Source organism: Atractosteus spatula, chromosome 25 (assembly GCF_055471065.1).
Source record: "Atractosteus spatula isolate fAtrSpa1 chromosome 25, fAtrSpa1.hap1, whole genome shotgun sequence".
In the NCBI taxonomy this organism is placed as follows: domain Eukaryota; kingdom Metazoa; phylum Chordata; class Actinopteri; order Semionotiformes; family Lepisosteidae; genus Atractosteus; species Atractosteus spatula.
In genome coordinates this window covers 6,447,698-6,468,361 of record NC_142730.1, presented here as the reverse complement: position 1 = coordinate 6,468,361, position 20,664 = coordinate 6,447,698, and the positions used below count along the sequence as shown (strand labels likewise).

At 58.4% G+C, this 20,664-nt stretch overlaps 2 protein-coding genes across 15 annotated transcripts in view; both read left to right on the top strand.

The window, feature by feature from the left end:
- The window catches only part of ubap2l (ubiquitin associated protein 2-like), a 33,273-nt gene extending 27,662 nt beyond the window's left edge, over nucleotides 1-5,611 (top strand). For 9 of the 14 annotated variants that reach the window (XM_088904892.1, XM_088904900.1, XM_088904897.1 and 6 more), the window contains 4 exons: nucleotides 289-447; nucleotides 2,247-2,314; nucleotides 3,527-3,721; nucleotides 4,281-5,611. In XM_088904892.1, coding sequence (XP_088761018.1) covers nucleotides 289-447; nucleotides 2,247-2,314; nucleotides 3,527-3,721; nucleotides 4,281-4,376 — 518 coding nt within the window. In that variant the 3' untranslated portion in view covers nucleotides 4,377-5,611. The remainder of the gene's footprint in view (nucleotides 1-288; nucleotides 448-2,246; nucleotides 2,315-3,526; nucleotides 3,722-4,280) is intronic. The other 5 variants (XM_088904905.1, XM_088904904.1, XM_088904903.1 and 2 more) reach the window with 1 other exon arrangement.
- A 5,303-nt stretch (nucleotides 5,612-10,914) lies between these two features.
- On the top strand, nucleotides 10,915-19,432 carry LOC148815253 (uncharacterized). The gene is made up of 6 exons (XM_088905835.1): nucleotides 10,915-15,122; nucleotides 15,972-16,164; nucleotides 16,557-16,655; nucleotides 17,444-17,705; nucleotides 18,661-18,786; nucleotides 18,930-19,432. The coding sequence occupies exons 1-6, from the start codon at nucleotides 12,514-12,516 to the stop codon at nucleotides 19,082-19,084; spliced, it is 3,444 nt and encodes a 1,147-aa protein (XP_088761961.1). The 5' UTR covers nucleotides 10,915-12,513; the 3' UTR covers nucleotides 19,085-19,432.
- The last annotated feature ends 1,232 nt before the right edge of the window (nucleotides 19,433-20,664 follow it).

Below are 20,664 nucleotides of genomic sequence, written 5' to 3'. Positions count from 1 at the left end.
GTTTGCTCGTGCACCAGAATTCCCCAGGATTTTTTTTTTTGGTGTATTTCTAGAACCTTTGTGAATCTCGCTTCTTGGCTGGCTTCTGCGATTCTCATATATATATATATGTATATATGTCTGCATATGTCCATATATATATAATTTTTGTGTCCAGCGGGTCCCTCTGTCCCTCTCCGCACTTTTCCTGCACCCTTTCACTCTGCGCCTGGCCCTGGTCAGTCCTCGCACCCCCCCGCCCCCCCTCCCCTGTCTAACGCTGCGGGCTGTGGCTGTGTCTGATTGCAGGCTATGAGGATTTGGGCCAGGCCTCTGGGAGTGGGGATTTCTGTAAGGGTGGATATAGCACTGCTGTCGCTGCCGCCGCCGCCGCCGCCGCTGCTGCTGCCGCCGCCGCCGCTTCTGCGCAAAACAAGCCCGCCAGCTCCGTCACGGGGCCCGGAGTGGGTAAGTGCCCCTGCTGTGCTCCTCCTCCCCTCCCCCACTGCGCTTCCGCGCCAGATACCCCCCACTTCCCTCCCGGGCAGTCCTCCTCCTCGCCCCGTTAGCAGGGTGTCCTGTCCTCTATACATGCTCCACTCCCTTGCGCATGCTCCACCCTTACATGACCCCCCCCCCTCCCCCCCGGCACTTTGCTCTTCCCTAACACGCCCCCTTGTACTTGGCCCCACCCCCTCTGTGCATGTCACTCCCCTTTCTAGCTCCACCCTAACACGCCCCCTTGTACTTGGCCCCACCCCTTCTGTGCATGTCACTCCCCTTTCTAGCTCCACCCTAACACGCCCCCTTGTACTTGGCCCCACCCCCTCTGTGCATGTCACTCCCCTTTCTAGCTCCACCCTAACATGCCCCCTTGTACTTGGCCCCACCCCCTCTGTGCATGTCACTCCCCTTTCTAGCTCCACCCTAACACGCCCCCATGTACTTGGCCCCACCCCCTCTATGCATGTCACACCAACCCCTCGGTCCACCCACCTTCCTCCTAATTTTGTCTCCCTCATATCACCCTGACCGAGCTTTCTAGTTGTCTCTTCTGGCTTTCCCACTCTCCCTCTGTTCATCGCACTTTTCTGCCTCTTTTGCCCCCTCCCGCTGTTCACTTGCCCCCCTCTCACAGCTCTTGCATGGCTGGGTGGTCTGAATGAGCGCTCTTCTTCTTTCGTGCTGTGTGTGCATGGTCTCCTCTCCTCGTTTCTCCTCTTCCCCTCTGCTGGCACGAACCAGTTTGTCAAAACTGCTTTACACAGCGATTTCCGGAATGTCTTATGAACATGGAGAAAACGGTGATCCAGAGGCGCGCTGCTTTAATTTTCATAACTGCAAAGGTTGTAAAATAACCATTTCTGTGTCGGGTTTGCGTTAACAACGGAAAAGCCCAGTCTTTCCTGGCTTTAAGAGTTACTGGTTGGTAACGTTTTAGAGAGACTGCTCCAGGCAGTCCTGATCAGCTGGGAGCTCTTTGGGAACGTACTGGCGGAGAGTGGCTCTGTCCAGGAGGAGGCCTTGGTCTCCGAGTCCGGAGCCGCTGAGCGAGCGGCGCTGTCCGGGGGTCTGTGTCCAGTGAGCCGCGTGGCCGAGCCGTTTCGATGCGCGCGCGCCCCTCTGTCGTTCTTGTACTGCGGCGTGCCGTATGAAAGGTGTGTTAAAATGGCGCGGTCATACCTGAGGGGGGGAGTCTGGCAGCAAGGAGGTGTGGCAGAAACCCTGACCCCCAGCAGGCGGTACCTTTGAGAACAGTCTGTCCTCCTCGTAGCCAACAAGTCGTCAGCAGCAGTTCCATCTTTGTGAGTGGTGATGTGCCCCTGCAGACGTCCCTGTACTGGGCCAGTGCTGCAGTGCTGTGTGTCCCGACCCTGCAGCTACAGCACCGGTGCACTGAGCAGCACCTGTGGTTTGGTACCTCCCCTGGCTCCCTGCAGGAGTCTGGAGGGTGGGGAGTTGCCCGTGTGCCTGGACAGAACCCTGCACACCATCTGGCCTGTAGCGATGGTGGGGGCCCTGGGGCAGTGTGTGCGACAGAGACCGGACAGCTGCTGCTGGGTCTGTGCGTGACCCTCGGCGCCTCTCGGGCGATGTCGGGGCTCCCGGGCTCCAGCCGGGCTGGTTCTATAGCCAGCTGCCGCAGTGAGGAGTCTGGGGGCGGTTACCGGTTCAGTTAGGGTCGTTCTGGAGTAGGGGCACGGGCTTCTCTTGATGGCCGAAGAAGCCGAAATAACCCTGCGTCTTCCCCTGTCTCCCTGCTGCAGGAGTGTCTGTGACGTCCAGCAACACCGGAGTTCCCGATATTTCCGGGTCCGTTTACACAAAGACGCAGGTGAGCACCTCGTGACGGGCAGTGCGATCTGCGCCCGGGTTGCTCCGGTCTAATGTACAGCAGGGGGCGCTGTTCCCATCCTGGCTCTCTGGGTCTCCTTCCGCTTGAGCCGTGGACTGCCTCGTTGAAGTCGCTCACTCAAAGGGGAACTGTGGCCCTTCCTGCTCACTAGTCCCTGCCACGACTGATGTACTGTGATGTGCAAGCGAATAAGGACAGGTTGGGCAGCAGACGTTTTGCCTCAAATGTTCCATCGTCGTATTTGTCAACAAAACAGTCTCGAAGTCGAGAGCCATATTTCTATTGGATTGAAAGAGATGTTTTCACAAGTCTGCTTGTTTACAGTGTAATAGAGCTGCTTCACATCACTGGAAGTTTTGTTGCCTCGTTCTGATTTGCGGAACGTGGCGTTGCACTTACCTCGAAATGTCATCAATTTTGTGATTTAAATTGGAGGTTTTACACTTTGCTGTGTACCTCTTACTTTTATTGTGGTTTTAAATTGATCTCATCATTGCTGACTCCCACCCTGAAATATGAGAACACTGCTTCAGTTCCCCTTAAACTGAGCAAGTCGGAGCGTTTTCTTGCTCTCAAGAGGCCAGCAGTTTAAAGAGGCCTCTTAAACCTGCTGGACAGCGCCCCCTTGAGGACTAAAGCCAGGCACTTCTCCTGTAAAGTATTAACATAAAGGTTACAAATGAGAGGGGGCTAATTCAGCCCACCCAGACCGTTAGTAACGTAGCTAATTAATCTGCCAATTCTAGCGGTTTCTTGAAACAAGTCAGGATATGGGTTTTAACGTGGCTGGGTAGCCTGTTCCAGACACCCACCACCCTCTGTGTAAAAGTTAAATGCCCTTTATAGTTTCAGTTGTGTCCTCTGGCTCATGTTACACTTACTTAACTGATTGAACTTCCTGTCGGTGCCTCCAGGGTGTTTTGAATATCTGAATCGCATCTCGTTCTCTTCTCTGTTTGAGACAAAATAGATTGACATCTTTCAGCCTGTCAGGCGTTTCCTTAATGCATCCGATTTGCTAGTCCTCCGCACTGATTCCACAGCGGCGGCGGCGTTCCTGTAACGAGCTGGCCAGCCTTGAAATGAGTTCTCAGTATCGGTGTGGGTCTTCGAGCCTCCCCCCCAGCTGAATTAAAGTTCACTGGTTTCGTCCTCCTGTCTCCCCGTCTTCTCCCGCTCCCTCGGCATCAGTCGTTCGACAAGCAGGGGTTCCACGCCGGCACGCCGGCCGCTTCCTTCAGCCTGCCGTCGGCGCTGGGCAGCGGCGGCCCCATGAACCCCCCCGCGGCCGCCGGGTACCCCCCCGCCCCCTTCATGCACATCCTGACGCCCCACCAGCAGCCGCACTCCCAGATCCTGCACCACCACCTGCAGCAGGACGGACAGGTGAGGCCCGCTGGGCACTGGGGGGGGGTGGGGGATGAAGTAGACAGCAGGGTAAATAACTCCTGGACACTCCACTCCCAGCGCTGTACAGGTCATGGGGTCCCCTCCACCAGCACCAGTGTGCAGCCCCCACCTGGATGATGCACCAGTCCTCTCCCCACACACCAGCTCCCACTGGGGAGGAGAGCAGAGTGATGGAGCCAGTTCAGAGATGGGGACTATTAGGAGGCCATGACTGGTAAAGGCCAGGGGGAAATCTGGCCAGGACACTGGGGTGACACCCCTACTCTTTTCGAGAAACTGGGATTTTTAATGACCGCAGAGAGTCTCCAGGGCTGTGGATAGGCTAGCCATAGAGGAGACCAGGAGAGAGGCCGCCGACAGGCACACAGAGGGCAGCAGAGGTCAGGCCCTGTAGCCCTGAGCAGATCTGGGCTCGGTCCGTCCCACAGGGGTGGCCGTGCCGACCCTGCCAGTCTCCTCCTCCGACCAGCCAGCCTGTTTTTTTTTTCTTTGCTGGCCACAGCCGTCAACCCCGTCTCCCTCTTCCTCTTTCCAGAGTGGCTCTGGCCAGCGCAGCCAGGGGACGTCCATCCAGCAGAAATCGCAGGTCAACAAGTCGGCTTACAGCAGCTACAACTGGGGGGCCAACTGACGCCCCCGCAGCCCCGCCCTCTGACCCCGTGACCCTGTGACGGAGGGCTTGCCCGCATCGCACCCACCTTCCCCGGCTGAATCCCCAGCCCCCATGCCCCCTCCCCTCTCTCCCCGGGGGGCTGTGTGCAGCTCCCCCTCTCGCCACACGGGGGCGCCACCTGCAGTACAAGTGAGGAGGGGGAGGGATGCAGAAACGTTTTTTTTGGGGGGGGGTTCCGAAACAGGCGACCTCCTTAAATTTAAAAGTGCAAGAGTGCAGAACTAGCGAGAGAGTGGAGCTTTATGTATTATTTCACTCTGACTTGTATGTCATATGTAAAATAGACTGTTTTTCGTTTACTGTTTTTTTTTTTCCTTTGGCAGGGCAGGGACAGGAGATGGGAGGGGGGGGGAGATTATTTGCATCTTTTATATTTCTTCCTGTCCTCCCCGCCCCCTCCCACACACACAGACAGACACCCCCCTCCACCCCTGTGTGTCTCTCCCCTCGTGTTGTGCTTAAACCACTGTTCACAGTAACCAAATCATTGACTCTTTTTTTTTCCTCTCTCTCTCCCCTGAGAAACATGAATTTATTCTTGTGTGTTTTGATTTATTTTTTTAAAGAAATACCCCCTCCTCCCCCCATTCTCTTGTGTGAAGTTTGAATTGGCAAAATTGACTGGGGTTCTATAGGTATGAGCATATATATTTATAGAACTTCCACACCCCTGCCCTTTCTGTATCCCTGTTATTATTAGGAATCTAAACCGTAATTGATATGGACAGACTTGTATTATGGTTTTTGTCAGTGAATTTTTCTTTTTGTACTGTGTTCTAAGAATTTAAATGGATAAAACTTGTCTTGTATATATATATAAAAACACCAGAGTACTGTAGTGGACTTTTTTTTCCCCCTCCTATCCTCGCCCACAATAATCTGAAGGTATATTTTCCCTTTTTTTGTAAACTATATAAATATTAAGAAAGAAAAAAGACCTTCTCATCTTTTTGATGAGAGTCTTTTTTTATCGGGAAGAATTTTTTATTTTGACGCTTGTACCGCTGTAAGTATAGCCAGCCTTTGGGTTTTTTCTCTCCTCTCCCCGTGCTGATTTTTGAGTTTTCTGTAATTTTGTTTTTTTTTTTTAGCTGGTAAACTCTTTAAAGAAGAAAAAACAAGTGGGGGGGAAGATTTAAAGGAAAAAAAATGTGGTTATTTACAAAACAACAGCAAAAATAAAAGTCACAAAGTGATGTGCTCATTTTTTAATACTGTAGACTCCCTGCTTGCACGTTTGTTTGTCGGGCTGTCTGCGTGTGGTTGTGGATGGGGGGGGGGAGTGTCGGGGTGGGAGTGGGGGGGGTTCTTGGCCATTTCTGGGCCACCCCGGTTTCCATAAGAACCCAAAATTTCGACATGGGTGGAGTCTCGGTGCTGAACAGCCTTGCCTGCTCATAGCCTCGGTCACAGCGCAGCCGGTTCCTTGAGCGTGTGTCACCTGGGGCCTCGTGGGTCAGAGGTCACGTCCTCGTGCCGAACGAGGGGGCCGGTCATCTGCGTGGGCTGCTCCTAGCTCGCTGCTCCTTGGGTATCATCCAGTCCTTCCAGGGATAGCGGCTTCATCAGCATGGCCGAGGGCAGCTGGTTCCCAGTTCCCACCATCATGCCTGCTGTTCTTGGACATCAGGCCCGACGGCCCATGTCGCCCGTCGGACAGTAGCCACTGGATTCTGGGATCTTGTTCAGCCGTTCCTTGAAGGAAGGAAGCCAGGTGATCAGGCTGCAAGGCCTTGGTGGAAATTCCATGCAGTGGACGAGGAGAGAGCTGCCGGCACCCGCGGGGCTGCTGGGATCGCTGCGTATTGCCCGGACAAAAATTCAAGTCGGATCTTGAGCAAGCCAGGCATCCGGATGCCGATGGCTCTCGTGGAGGTGGGTGGGTGGGGGCTTATGGGATGGAGAGCACTCCTCTACAGGAAGAAGCCCCTGACGGAGCTCCCGCCTGCTTCCTTTCCCAAGGAGCTGCCGGATCGCTTTGGATCGCCTTAAACTCCCGCCTCACGGCGGCTGAGGGGGAGCGGTCTCGTCTTGGTGGACGGACCGCGGCGGGGGTGTCGCCCTGTAGAGACCAGCGCCAAGTCCGTGTCCGCGAGTCGACGAAAGGAAGGGGGAGCAAATGGGAGCTCTAGGTTCCTCCCTGTCGCCACTCCAGCGTGGTAGCGAGGAGGCAGGGCTGCTTCTGAGCAGCCACTTCCTCCGCCTGGGTTTCGCCTGCCTGCTCTCGAGAAGCTGAGCGTTTGTGTGTGTGTGTGTGTTGGGGGGGGGGAAACAAGCTCCTGGTGGGTTTTGGGTTTTTTAATTTCGGGGAGGGTGTTTCAGCGTCCCTTTTCGAGAGGAGCAGCGAAGCAAGCACCGTGTCCCTCTCTTCGGCGGAGGCGCTGGCGGTCCGGACCCGGCCCAGCCCGGGTGACAGACGAGAGACGAGGCTGTGTGTCTCGCAGGTGGCGAGCGCCAGGGGAAGCGGGTGGTGGAGAGGAAGTGTGTAGAGCTGACGAAAACGAGGGCAGGCTTCTGTTGAGCCGCAGGGCCGAATGTGCCTAGCACCCCCCCAAGCGCACAGGAAACTGACTGCAGAGCACAGCCGCGTTCTGGCGCCAATTCATGTGACGGCAGAACATCTCGAGACGGAGAGGAGGCCGCGGCTCTTCGTGCGGCGGGCCAAGACGCGGGGCGCAGCGGGAGACAAGGTGAGGATTGCTCTTTCTGCCCCCTGTGGTTTTGGGCGGGTGGGGGTTCGAGGACCCAGGCGTCGCTGTGCGGCGTCCGCCTGGGCCTCTCGGCTGAGACCGGGGGGTTCCCGCCCAGCTCGAGCCTTCGGTCCGGGCCCGGTGCCGCCTCGTCGCTCCGCCAGCGTGACGGCGGCGCTTGCGAGACGAGCCACAGGGCTGGAGGGAAAGGGCTCATTAAACTTTGGTTAAAGAAGGGGTTTCCTTAGAGAGCAGAGGTGGCTGTGGTCCTGGTGTACCCAGATTTCCTGTTTCTAAAGGGAAAGTTAGGGTAGGGGGAAAGTTAGCCTTCCTGGTGGAGCGATCCTGGTCCTGATCCTGACATTCTCCTGGGTCCCGTTGGGGCAGGGGTCTCCCCCTCACTCCCTTCCCGAGGCAGACCTGATGCCCGGATCTCCCCACGCCCCACTGGGGTTCAGGACAGTGCCCAGGGAGAGGATCAAAAGCTCTCATCCACGCCGGGGGGAGCTGGATCGAGGGTCTTTCAGGATTTCTGGATGGGGAGGGAACAGGCCTGTGATGGGGCAGACAGGTGTCGCTCAGCAGCGCCTGAGCAGCTCTCTGGTGCACAGGCAGCTGGGAAGGGCGATGTCTTGCAGAGAGGCCCCGTCCTCCTGCAGAGGGCCTGTAGTTCTCAGGCAGCAGCCCTCCATCAGGGCAGCCCTGAAGCCCCGAGACCGGCACAGAGTTGTCGGCGCTCCGCATCTTAAGGGCAGAAAACGCATTTTCCAAAAACACCCCGGCAGGAAAGTGAAAGCAGTTCGCCTGTGTGCAAGAGCCCAGCTGGAGCAGAAAGCAGAAGACCCAGAGGTGCATCAGAGCAGCACTGGGAACTCCTGGCGTACGTGAAGCGTTGTGTCTGAGTCTGTGTGCATCTGTGCGTGTCTGTGTCTGCAGTTCTGCAGTACGAGCCTGTCTGTGTGTGTGCAAGTTTTTGTGTATGTGTGTTGTTGTGTGGGTCTGTGTGTGTTTGGGTAAGTGTTTTGTTGTGTGGGTCTGTATGCCAGTGTTTGAGCGTGTAGGTCTGTTTGTGTGTGTGTTTGGGTCTGTGTGTCATTGTGTGGGTCTGTGTGTCATTGTGTGGGTCTGTGTGCCGGTGTTTGGGTCTGTGTGTCATTGTGTGGGTCTGTGTGCCGGTGTTTGGGTCTGTGTGCAAGTGTTTGGGTATAGGTGTCACTGTGTGGGTCTGTGTGCGTGTGTTTGGGTATGCGTGCTGTTGTGTGGGTCTGTGTGTGTGTGTGTGTTTGGGCATGTGTGTCGCAGTGTGGGTCTGTGTGAGTTTGTGTCTACAGCGTGTGCCTGTCTGTACATGCGCTGGTGCTTGTGCTTGTCCCTGAGCGCGCCTGTCTGCACGTGCCCGTGTCCCTGTGTTTATGTGCGTCGGCCTGTCTCTCTCGGTGCGCACGTGTGTGTCAGAGAGGGGCAGAGCAGGAAGTTTGTGCCCATTGTTCCTGCAGACAAAGGGCCGGGGAGGAATGCAGGGTTAGGAGATCTCAGCAGACGGAGAGAGGACTGACCTGTCAGGCAGGTTTGCGTGACTTCAAAGGTACAGCATGCAAAACCGAGAGAGCAAGAGATAGGGGCAGAGCTGGGAGAGATGACACAGGACAGGAACTCCTCGCTCTTGCCAGTCAGGTGACGGCTCTGGTGGCAGAGAAGGACAGCCGGGTTCCGAAAGGAGCCGGCGAAATCGGATCTCTTTATCGAGCAGAGGGCGGGCGTCCGCAGGCGGAGAGCCGGACGGGGGGCACGGACACCAGGCTGCCAGGGAAACGGAAAGGGAGGGAGAGGAATCACTGCACGGCACAGTAAGTGAGCATCCTGTCCTCCCGGTTCAACCACAGGAAGTGCTGCTCTTGGCGGATTTTGGGGTGGGGGGGCAGGTTTCAGTTGTGGGGCAGGGGGGGGATCAGTCGGCGCTGGGAGGGGTGATCTCAGTGGGTCTGGAGCTGAACTGCTCCCAGCCCGGGTCTGCAGGTGAGAACCCCTGGGTCCTGCATGTGTGCCTGCTGCTCAGGATTGCGGATCGCTGGGTTTTTCGGGTCTGCTCTCTCACCGTCTCGTCTCTGCTTTGATTGTCCTGCTCTTCTCCAGACTGGGTTCTGTCCCAACGAGGGGGTTAGGGAAAGGTCACAGACAGCCGGGGGGGTCAGTCCTTTCACACAGTTTCACATCACCTCGAGCGAGGAAGCAGTGAGGCCAGGGATCGCTCCCTGGAGGATTCCTGCTTTAATCTGGTACCGTGACGCAATGGAATTTGGGGTAGTTGGCTCCCAAAAGCAAAAAAGCCTGTAGCTCCTGTCAAACATGAACGTCCGGGAGATCTTGGTTCTTTTATCCTTTGGTCCAAATTGAAACTTGGAACCAACATGCCTGACGTCTGCTCTGAGGAACAGAGCTCTGTAACTCACTCAGAGGGGACACGTCAGTCAGGGAGAGTGGGGGGCTTGAACTGGGAGCCTCCTGGTGTACCAGCCCTGTGCCTTGACCACTGGACCAGCTGTCCTCCTGGTGTACCAGCCCTGTGCCTTGACCACTGGACCAGCTGTCCTCCTGGTGTAACAGCCCTGGGCCTTGACCACTGGACCAGCTGTCCTCCTGGTGTAACAGCCCTGGGCCTTGACCACCGGACCAGCTGTCCTCCTGGTGTAACAGCCCTGGGCCTTGACCACCGGACCAGCTGTCCTCCTGGTGTAACAGCCCTGTGTCTTCACCACTGGACCAGCTGTCCTCCTGGTGTAACAGCCCTGGGCCTGAACCACCGGACCAGCTGTCCTCCTGGTGTAACAGCCCTGTGCCTTGACCACCGGACCAGCTGTCCTCCTGGTGTACCAGCCCTGGGCCTTGACCACCGGACCAGCTGTCCTCCTGGTGTAACAGCCCTGTGCCTTGACCACCGGACCAGCTGTCCTCCTGGTATATCACAGGTTTTGTTTTAACAGGGCAGAATTATAACCTGTCACCAGTTCTGCTTGTCTCTATTTTATGTCCGTGAAGCAGTTCAAGGGCAAGTGATCGTGGGAGGGATTTTGGTGGTGCTCCAGGCAAAACACTAACAAATATTGGCAGAAGAGCTTCAGTATTGTACGCGATCTTAACGTTCCTCCCCTCCTGCCCTGCCTCTGTCTCTCATTCACTGCCAGACGCCCTTTCTGTGTCTTCTGTGTTGCTGTCATTTATTTTGCTGTGAGTGCAGATTTGGAAAGTGTTGTGCTGTGTTCCAGCTTCCAGCCCATGACTTGTGTGCTGGAGACGAGCGACAGGAAATCGTGGTGGGAGGCATTTTGGAGGCGCACCAGGCAGAAACATTTACAGATGTACAGATGTTTGCCCGGGGGCTCCAGAACAGCGCCCCCCTCTCCCCCACCTCAGCCTCGCCTCCGTCTCTAAAACCTTTTTGCCTCCTTCTGTCCTCATATTTTTTCTGCATCCGTCTCTCCTGTCTTCCTCACGACGCCACCCGAAGCAGCTCTTGTCCGGCTGCGGAGACGTCGCCCTGCCGGGCAGGGGTTCAGTAAGATGAGGGGGTACGATGAAGGCATCCTCCCGTGGAAACATCTTGATCCGTGTCGCCCTCCCTCCCTCATCTTCCCTTTCTGCCATCTCTGCAGCATTGCGGCTTCTGTTCCCTTCCAGCCGGAACGGCTAATTACTGTGCAATTACAGGGGGACTGTTCTGTTTTTATAGCCGCCTCTCCTCGCTGTCGCCTGGCTATAATTACTGCCACATTCCTGCGAGATAAAACAGCGCTGGTCTCTTCTTGCAGAGGTCTGGCCCGAGGTGCCGGCAGAGCGTCTGTGGGGAGGGAGAGGAGGACAGCACCCCGACTGTGAACAGGGGGCGCCCCACGGGCCCTGGATCAGCGAGGAGACCCCACGTGCCCGACCCCCCCGGCCGAGCTGAGGCACCGGAGGCGGGCACACCCCCGCACGCCCGGGGGGCAGAGGTGGGGGAGAACCGGGATATGCCCGAGGACAGATCCCGCCTAGACCAGCGGACCTGAAGCAGCCGGAGCAGGGAGCGTGCCGCGGAGGGATGCTGGCGTCGGGAACGCCAGGGGCCGGACAGGCAGGAGCCAGCGGCGCCGAGAGCCCGGTACAGCCCTGACGGGCACCGCGCCTCCCGAGCAGAGCCACTCCCCGCGCAGGGCAGGCGGAAGGAGACGGGGCCCCATCAGGACGGACTCCTCTGGTCGAGGTCTCGGCTGGAGGACGGAGCACCAGGGGGTTCAGTAACTCACTCACAGAACAGGAGACCTGAGCTGAGAACTTCCTGATATTAGAAAACCAGCTGTCCTCCAGGTATATATCAAGACTGGACCAGCTGTCCTGCTGGTGTAACAGCCCTGTGTCTTCACCACTGGACCAGCTGTCCTCCTGGTGTAACAGCCCTGTGTCTTCACCACTGGACCAGCTGTCCTCCTGGTGTACCAGCCCTGTGTCTTCACCACTGGACCAGCGACCAGCTGTCCTCCTGGTGTAACAGCCCTGTGTCTTCACCACTGGACCAGCTGTCCTCCTGGTGTAACAGCCCTGTGTCTTCACCACTGGACCAGCTGTCCTCCTGGTGTAACAGCCCTGTGTCTTCACCACTGGACCACCAGACCAGCTGTCCTCCTGGTATATAACAAGACTGGGCCTTGACCACCGGACCGGCTGGACTGGCACGAGTCGGTACACGGAGGCAGGGGAGGACAGTCGAACGGCCTGGGAGGAAGACAGGCGAGAGCAGAGCCGGAGTGCGCTGCCAGCACCGCGCCCCACGAGGCCGGGCAGAGACCCGGGGGGAGGGGGGGGGGGGCGGAGAGCGGTCCCTCTGTGGGGAAACCAGCGTGCTCCAGATGTGCGGCCCAGCTGTGCCAGGGGGCGTGGCCGGGGGCTTCGCGGGGAGGTGAGCTCGCCGGCGCCAGCGGTGGAAACGCGAGCCTGTAATAAGCCGCAATTTTGTTTTCTGCGATTCTGCTTTCCTGGCTGTGTCTCTTTCCGCCTGGCTCCGGCCGCACTCCGGCTGCCCAGTCCTGAACTCCGGGCTTGTGGGAGACTGTGGGAACATAAAAGCATCTTTCTCTGCAGACTGCATTCCAGCCGAGCCGCGGGCGAGCTTCTGGAGCGACACAGAGCGACGCAGCAACCCAGAGCAGATCTTTCTATAGCGCCTTTCTTCCCCCTGGGGCTTGAGGCTTTTTTACAGGCCTGCAGTAGAGTTTTTTTTTGCGTCTAATTCTGCAAGGAATCTGAAACTACAGCGTTTTAGTTTCTACAGCGGAGAAGATCTCCTTTTCTGAGACCACAGCTCTGCGGCTTCTCCTTCTCCCCGATTCCGATACTGGAGCGCCTCCTGCCTCCCACCCAGGGGGGCTGAAAGGATGGCCTCCGTGCCCGTCCCGGGATCTCCCACCGGCCGCGCCGCAGCCGGAGACCCTCGCCCGGGACCTTCCTCGGCCCCACCCGCACCGGGGCGCCCCCCCCAGAGTTCCGAGGAGCAGGCCGGCAGGGGACCCCCCGCCAGGTTCTCCATCCGGCCCGCCAGCAGCCGGTCCGCGGGGGCCGTCTCTGGGATGAGGCGCCCCAGCCTGCTGGAGCTGCGCAGCATCTTCGAGGGGGACCCGGAGGCCGGGGGACCCCGCTCCCCGCCGCGGGAGAGCCGGAGGAGGGAGAACTCGGAGTCCGGGGGGGGCGGGGGCGAGACTAGAGGCGCATCCAGAACCGGACCTTCGAGCGGAGGGGCCCTCCCCCCCAGGGTGGCCCCCAAACCGCCGGTGGAGACCGTCGCCGCCCAGAAGAGGAACAAGAGTACCGGAATTGTACCCAGTTGTACCCCCGGTACCGCCGACCCAGGCGTGGACCGGCCCGGCTGGAAACAGGACTTCCACGACCGCAGCAAGAGCCTGGACTGGCGGGGGTCCAGCAGGGCGGGGCCCGGGTTCGAAAAGGAGGCCAACGGACCTGTCCGGACCGCCGCCCCTGAGGAGAGGAAGCCCGGGGCGACCCAGTGGGGCTCCAGCCCCCCGAGACCGCCCTGGAACCAGGACCGGGGCGGGGGCTCGGACCAGGCCGGCGCCGACGCCTACGTGTCCTCGGCGGGCCGGGCGGAGCGGAAGTCCGGCGGGGCGGCGCCAGGCCCGCTCTGGGGCGGCGGCAGCGTGGGAAAGGGAGCACGGAAGATCCTTATCGTCGCGGAGAGGACCAGGAGCGGGAAATCTCTCCCCGCCCGGATCAGGCCGGAGCCGGCCCCCGCCGAGCCGGGCTTCTGCACCGCCTGGGCCCGCCGGGACGACCCCGGCCCACGCCGGCCCTCGCCCACCTTCGCGGAAGCCGTGGCCAGAGGCAGCATGGCGGAGACGCCCCGCAGGGGCTCCCCTGTCCACGCAAGGGGACCCTCGCCGGCGCAGAACCGGGGCGCCGCCGGCGCAGTCCAGGACAAGGATGCCAGCCCCAACGCGGGCAGGACGTCCGGAAACTACCCGGGCGAGGCGGGAGGCGTCTCTGAACGCCTCCAGCCGGGCAGCGCAGACCAGGCCGCGGCTCGGGATCAGGAACCCAGCCGGGGGGCGAGCCTCAGGGATCCTGGGAATATCCCGGCCGGCGCAGGGCGTCCCGGGCCGGGCAGGAGCCTGCCGACGACGACGGCGCGCAGCAGCTCCGGCTCGTCCTGCTCGTCCTCGTCCTCGTCCAGCAGCAGCAGAGACTCCGTGTTCGGATCCGGGGTGCCATCCCGGCTGCTGGAAAGGACACACCGGGGGGGGCCGTACCCCGCCCGGGTGAGACCCGTGACACACAGCCCCTCCTGGGAGCGCGGCCCCGTGTCCGGAGCGATGACCTCCGCGCCCTCGCTCCGCCGGGACAGCGGCAGGGACGGGGAGGGGGCGGCCAGGACAGTGACCGGGGTCCAGCGCACCCCCAACAGCGGGGTCCTCTCCCAACAGAGAGAGCTGCCGAGGAAACCCTGGGATGAATCCAGGTATCGCTCCCACGCCAGCACCTCGGATCCGGGGAGGCAGCTTTCGATCCAGGAGAGACCCCCCGCGCTTCAGCCATCCCAGTCCCGATCCGGAGGAGGAGGAGGAGGGAGTCGCCCGGATTTCCGGGACACTGCCGTCTCCACGGAGACGGTGCGGAACAAGATCCATCGCTTTGAGACCCTGGCCCACCGGAAGGACAGCCCGGCACCGAAGCCGGACCAGAGGCCCGGCCCGTCCTCCTCCTTCCAGCGGGCCGCCCGGGTCTTCTCGGAGACGGCCCCCGGCGCGGACCCCCAGCGGAGGGGACGTCCCGCCTGGAGGAGGGGGGACGAGGAGCGGGCGGCGGCGTGGGTCCGATCGGCGTCGCTCGACAGCGCGCCCCGACTCGGAAACCCTCCGGCAGATCCGGACAGGGAGGAAGAAGCCGGAGGAGGAGACCCCCAGGTGGCGCGCCCACCCGCGGGATCCGATGTCAGAACTGGCACCGGGGACGAGTGTGACTCTCCGGCCCCAAAACCCACCGTCCCCGACAGCGGGACGGCTGCTGCCCCCCAGGAGGACACCTCCAAACCCGGGTCACCCCTTGTTGTGGGCCTGGGCCCCATCACAGGCAATTTCAACAACAACTCCAGCAACGGGCTGCCTCCCAGTCCGATCGCCCGCACCGGCCTGGCTCCGGCTTCCAGGCCAGCGGGTCACCTCCCGGACCTGGTGCCCTCCGGCCTCCTCCGGGAGCCCCATCCCGGGAAAACCCCCTCCCCGTGGACTTCCTCCCCCGGACTGCCACGGCCCCAGGAGCAGACCGGGGAGAGCCTCCGGCCGCCGCCTGCAGCCCCCGAATCCCGGGACACCTGGGGGCGCTGGAGCTCGGAGGAGGAAGACTCCCATTCCGAGAGCTCCGACGGCGACGGCGACGGCGAGGACACGGATTCAGACCGCTCGGATTCCGGCTCCTCCTCGTTGACGATAACCAGTAGCTTCAGCCAGTCGGATCGGCGCAGCTTCTCCGTCAGGTCAGTGGCCGGGGGTCGGGTGTCTTGAAGACAGCGGGAGGGACAGAGGCCTGTTCTGCCCAGGCTACCAGCACAGCGCTTTGAGATGAAGGGATTTTCCGCAGGGAAGCCGATGGCTCCTCTCCCTAGTACGCTGTGGGGGAGGTGTAACTCTGTGAGCTGCTAGTGCCAGCACAGCGCTCTGCGTGTAACACGCAGCAATAAGAAAACATCTCCCTTTCGATCTGGGGTTGTTCATCATCATCCCGGCAGCTTGGGTTTGGATGAGATGCCCACTCCGGGACAGGGGCATGTCTGCTTCCCACTCCCCACTGGTCATCCGCGATCCGGATACCCACCGGGGAAAAAGAAAAAAGAGGGATTTTTCATCCAGTATGGGGTGCACTGGTCTAGGGCAGCGTGGTGGTGCAGAGGTTAGCATTGGAGCTCCCCAGCGCCGGGACGCCTGGGTTCGATTCCTGGGGTGCTGTCTGCGTGGAGTTTGCATGTTCTCCCCCAAGTTCGCGTGGGTTTCCTCCCGCAGTCCAGAGACAGGCTGGTGGGGTAACTGGCTTCTGGGAAAACTGGGCCTGGTGTGAGTGTGAGTGTGAGTGTGTGCTGGGAGAGGCTCTGACTCCCCCGTGAGCCTGTACTGGATGAAACAGTGAGAAAATGGGTGGATGGACAAACCATTTACTGAAGGATCCAGGGACTCTCACTTCAACAACACAGCTGGGCAGCTTGCTCCAGACACCTGCTACCCTTCCTGTAGTGCTGTGTCTTCCCCTCGCCTGACGACGTTTAACGTTTCACGCACGGGAGAAAAACACACGATCCTATTCACCAGCCCCCCTCTCTCTCCCCCCGCAGTCTGGCGGACCTGTGCGGCTTGGGGGGCGCGGACGACTGGGACGACTCCGACGCGGAGGACAGCCGGTCGCTGCGCTCCGCCTCCCTGAGCTCCAGCATGTCCTCCGCCCTGTCCATGGTGTCCATCATCCCTCACGATGAGCTGGAGAGCCTGCTGGACGACGTGAGGGCGGCGGGGGAGGAGACCCTGGCGGTAAGCCCCGCCCCCTGTCCCGCCCACACGCGCACAAGTCCCGCCTACTGGTGCACTGGTGCATGTGTGTGCGTGAGCACGTGCACGATTCCCGGACTCCTGCAGGAGTGGAGCACAATGACTGTGCACGGGACGATGTCTTTTATGTAGCATTTATTTGTGCCGTCCGAGAGCTTTTGAAAGTCTCTCTGTGTAAAGAAATTTTGTGAGAAATCAGACAAAGTATTACTGCACGCGTGTATATTACGAATATTCTCGGACTCACAGCATGTGCTGTACAGAATTGTTCATGTCGACTTTCTTTTTCTCTCTCCCTGCTGTTCCCACACTCTCTACTCTCTGGCCTCATCTCCCCCCCTCTCTCCCCGTGTCTGCCTCCTCCTCGCTCTCAGAACTGCGAGGATATCCAGGTGGTGGTCCTGCACAAGGAGGCGGGCTCTGGGCTGGGCTTCACCGTGGCCGGGGGAGTGGATCAGAACAAGCCTGTGACTGTGAGTGCACACTGTCTCTGTGTGTCTCTCTATGAGTGGACACTGTCTCTGTGTGTCTGTCTGTGGCTGTGAGCGGACACTGTCTCTGTGTGTCTCTCTGAGTGGACACTGTCTCTGTGTGTCTGTCTGTGGCTGTGAGCGGACACTGTCTCTGTGTGTCTCTCTGAGTGGACACTGTCTCTGTGTGTCTGTCTGTGACTGTGAGTGGACACTGTCTCTGTGTGTCTGTCTGTGACTGTGAGTGGACACTGTCTCTGCCCGTGTCTTTGTGTCAGCAAGCCTCCCAGGAACTACAGAGGGGTCACAGAGGAGAGAAAGCCATCCAGCCTCCTTAACTTGTTGGTTTTTCATTCATCAGAGGATCCCATGCACCCATGCCTTGAAAGAACCCAGGAAATCAGCTTCGACAGCATGGCCGGCAGGCCTGTTCCAGACTCCTGCCACCCTTTGTGTAAAGCTGTGCCTCCTGATCTCAGTTTTACATGCATTCCCCTGCCGTGTTTTCCGTGCGTCCCCCGGTTTGTGTATTCATTCAGACATGCTCATCTCAGGCTGTCTCCTCATCCTTCTGCGTGACTCTGTGTCAGAGTGTCTCCCAGCTTCTGCGTCCGTCTCTTGTCTTCTGCTGTGTCCCCTGTCACGTCTCGTATCTGGGCCCAGATGTGGTTCCCCCCCACGCCCCGCAGTGTCCACGGCTCGGCACTCCGCTGTCCGGCCAGGGGGAAGTGAGCTCCCTGCGCACGGATAGTCCGGACCGTAATAACGGGAGCGTCCGGCTGTGTCCGCAGGTCCACCGGGTGTTCCCCTGCGGCCTGGCGGCCCAGGAAGGCTCCATCCGCGAGGGGGACCGCGTGCTGTCCATCAACGGCACCGCGCTGCAGGCGGCCGCCCACTGGGAGGCGCTGCGGACACTGCGGAGGGCGCGGTCCAGAGAGCAGGCCATCGTGGTGCTCCAGAAGGGGACCTGCACCCCCGCCGCCACCGCCGAGCCCCAGGGCAACGAGCACAGGGCAGCGGGCACCCAGCCCCACAGCCTCCCCTTGAGTGACGGTGGGTATCCAGACCAGAACCGGGCCGCGGACCCAACCGCCCCGCACAGCTCCTTTTGCATGGGGTCTTGAGTCAGCCTGCAATAACAGTACATCCCCCTGGCTCTCCCAGCTGGCAGCCCGCTGGAGCTCAGGTGTGAGCCTGCCCAGTTCCTGGATGGGAGACTGCTGCTGGAGGAGGTGTTAGTGGGGCCAGCAGGGGGCGCTCACCCTGCGGTCTGTGTGGGTCCTAATGCTCCATTATTGTGACTGGGACACTATGTACTGTATACTGTAAAAAGGCGCCGTCCTTCGGATGAGACATAATACTGAGGTCCTGACTCTCTGTGGGCATTAAAAATTCCAGGGTGTTTCTCCAAAAAGAGTAGGGGTGTTAATCCTGGTGTCCAGGCCAAATTTCCACTGGTGGTAGTGGAGGGGATCCCCATTACCTGTAAAGCACTTTGAGTGGAGTGTCCAGAAAAGCGCAAGGAATGATCATTTATGTTGTAACTACATTTCACTGTAACAGTGAGCACGACAGTGTAATAAGCATGTTCTTGCTTGAAACCTGCACTGGTCAAAGTGGCTCCTAGAAACAGGATTTATCCCCGTTTCTAAGGTGTTCAGTGGAATAAACAGTACAGGTTTCCTCCTTTAGGGGGTGCTAGAGTCAATGGCAGGTTCACCCCAGCTACTGGTGTAGGTACCCACTGATAGGGCTGTGAAGGCAGGGTAGTACAGCGCCATAATGAGACAGGCAGGATTTGAACCCGCAACCTTTTGAAAACAGGTTCAGAGCACCAGCTGCAGCTCCACGCTGCCCTCTTCAGTGCATTAAGGAAAGTGTAACATGGTAAAGGAATTAGGCTTATTACTGTGTAATAGATGTCATATTACTATGTAATAGATGTCATATTACCACAGGATGTGTAATGGCAGGAGTGTAATGGCCTCCCTGTGGTTCATCCCTGCAGCCCAGCCAGGGAAGACCGTGCGTCTGATCCTCACCAAGAGCTCCTCGGACCTGGGCTTCAGCCTGGAGGGGGGGCGCGGGTCCAACCAGGGGGACAGGCCCCTCACCGTCAAGAAGGTCTTCCCGGGTAAGACGCCGACGGGCAACGTCAAGCTCCCGAGCGTCACTTTAGCGCACTGCCGTCACGCTCACTTCCTGGCCCGCCCACTTTTTATTCACCTGCCCTCCCTCCCTCCTTCCTGTCTTCCTGTCTCCTGCCCGTCTGCCCAGGCGGCCCCGTCGACCAGGTGCTCCCCGGAGACGAGGTCCTGGAGGTGAAAGGTCGGAGCCTGCGGGGCTTGAGGAGGCTGGAGGCCTGGAACTGGATCAAGATGCTGCCCCCTGGGCCGGTGGAGGTGTTACTGCAGCGCCCCTGCAGACTGTAGGGAGAGGAGGAAGAGAGAGGGATGAGCTTGTCTGGCCCTGTAACCAGCACATGGGGGACAGGGGTTCAGGGCACAGAGAGAGAGGGGAGACAGGGCAGAGGGAGCAGTGATAAGATTCAGACATGAACACAGGCAGAAAATCAGGAAGCTACATAGAGCAGCTGAATGAAGAGGGGACAAGAATTTGCAGCAATTCATGTTTCAGCATCTTTTAACATTTTGTATAACAATCTTAAAAAACCAAAAAAAACGTAAAGGCTTGTTAATCGTATCTTGTTAACGTCCCCTAAAATCAAAATCTTAATGATAAACTTTTGTGCTTGCTTTAAATAAATGTGTTGTAATTCAGTTTTGGATTGTGTGTTACTTTTTCTCCATCTACGATGTTCATTTTATACAAAAATCAAACTACAGTGCAGTAGAGCCCAGTGAGATCAGGGTAAAAGCACAGTACAGTGCAGTAGAGCCCAGCGAGATCAGGGTAAAAGCACAGCACAGTACAGTGCAGTAGAGCCCAGTGAGATCAGGGTAAAAGCACAGTACAGTGCAGTAGAGCCCAGTGAGATCAGGGTAAAAGCACAGTACAGTGCAGTAGAGCCCAGCGAGATCAGGGTAAAAGCACAGTACAGTGCAGTAGAGCCCAGCGAGATCAGGGTAAAAGCACAGTACAGTGCAGTAGAGCCCAGCGAGATCAGGGTAAAAGCACAGTACAGTGCAGTAAAGCTCAGCTAGATCAGGGTAAAAGCACAGTACAGTGCAGTAAAGCTCAGCTAGATCAGGGTAAAAGCACAGTACAGTGCAGTAAAGCCCAGTGAGATCAGGGTAAAAGCACAGTACAGTGCAGTAGAGCCCAGTGAGATCAGGGTAAAAGCACAGTACAGTGCAGTAGAGCCCAGCGAGATCAGGGTAAAAGCACAGTACAGTGCAGTAGAGCCCAGCGAGATCAGGGTAAAAGCACAGTACAGTGCAGTAGAGCCCAGCGAGATCAGGGTAAAAGCACAGTACAGTGCAGTAGAGCCCAGCGAGATCAGGGTAAAAGCACAGTACAGTGCAGTAAAGCTCAGCTAGATCAGGGTAAAAGCACAGTACAGTGCAGTAAAGCTCAGCTAGATCAGGGTAAAAGCACAGTACAGTGCAGTAAAGCCCAGTGAGATCAGGGTAAAAGCACAGTACAGTGCAGTAGAGCCCAGTGAGATCAGGGTAAAAGCACAGTACAGTGCAGTAGAGCCCAGCGAGATCAGGGTAAAAGCACAGTACAGTGCAGTAAAGCTCAGCTAGATCAGGGTAAAAGCACAGTACAGTGCAGTAAAGCCCAGTGAGATCAGGGTAAAAGCACAGTACAGTGCAGTAGAGCCCAGTGAGATCAGGGTAAAAGCACAGTACAGTGCAGTAAAGCTCAGCTAGATCAGGGTAAAAGCACAGTACAGTGCAGTAAAGCCCAGTGAGATCAGGGTAAAAGCACAGTACAGTGCTGTACAAATGTGGTAGAACAGCTGTAGTCTACGCCTCGTGTCCGTTCTCCACCTTAGTAACAATTAATCAGCCACATTCTTCACTGTACACGCTTGTGAACGAACAGC

Coding starts and splice junctions, on each gene's coding strand:
- LOC148815253 (XM_088905835.1), top strand. CDS start 12,514: ATGGCCTCCGTGCCCGTCCCGGGATCTCCCACCGGCCGCGCCGCAGCC. Junction 16,656..17,443: donor ATCAGAACAAGCCTGTGACT/GTGAGTGCACAC, acceptor CTGTGTCCGCAG/GTCCACCGGGTGTTCCCCTG. Junction 18,787..18,929: donor CGTCAAGAAGGTCTTCCCGG/GTAAGACGCCGA, acceptor CCGTCTGCCCAG/GCGGCCCCGTCGACCAGGTG.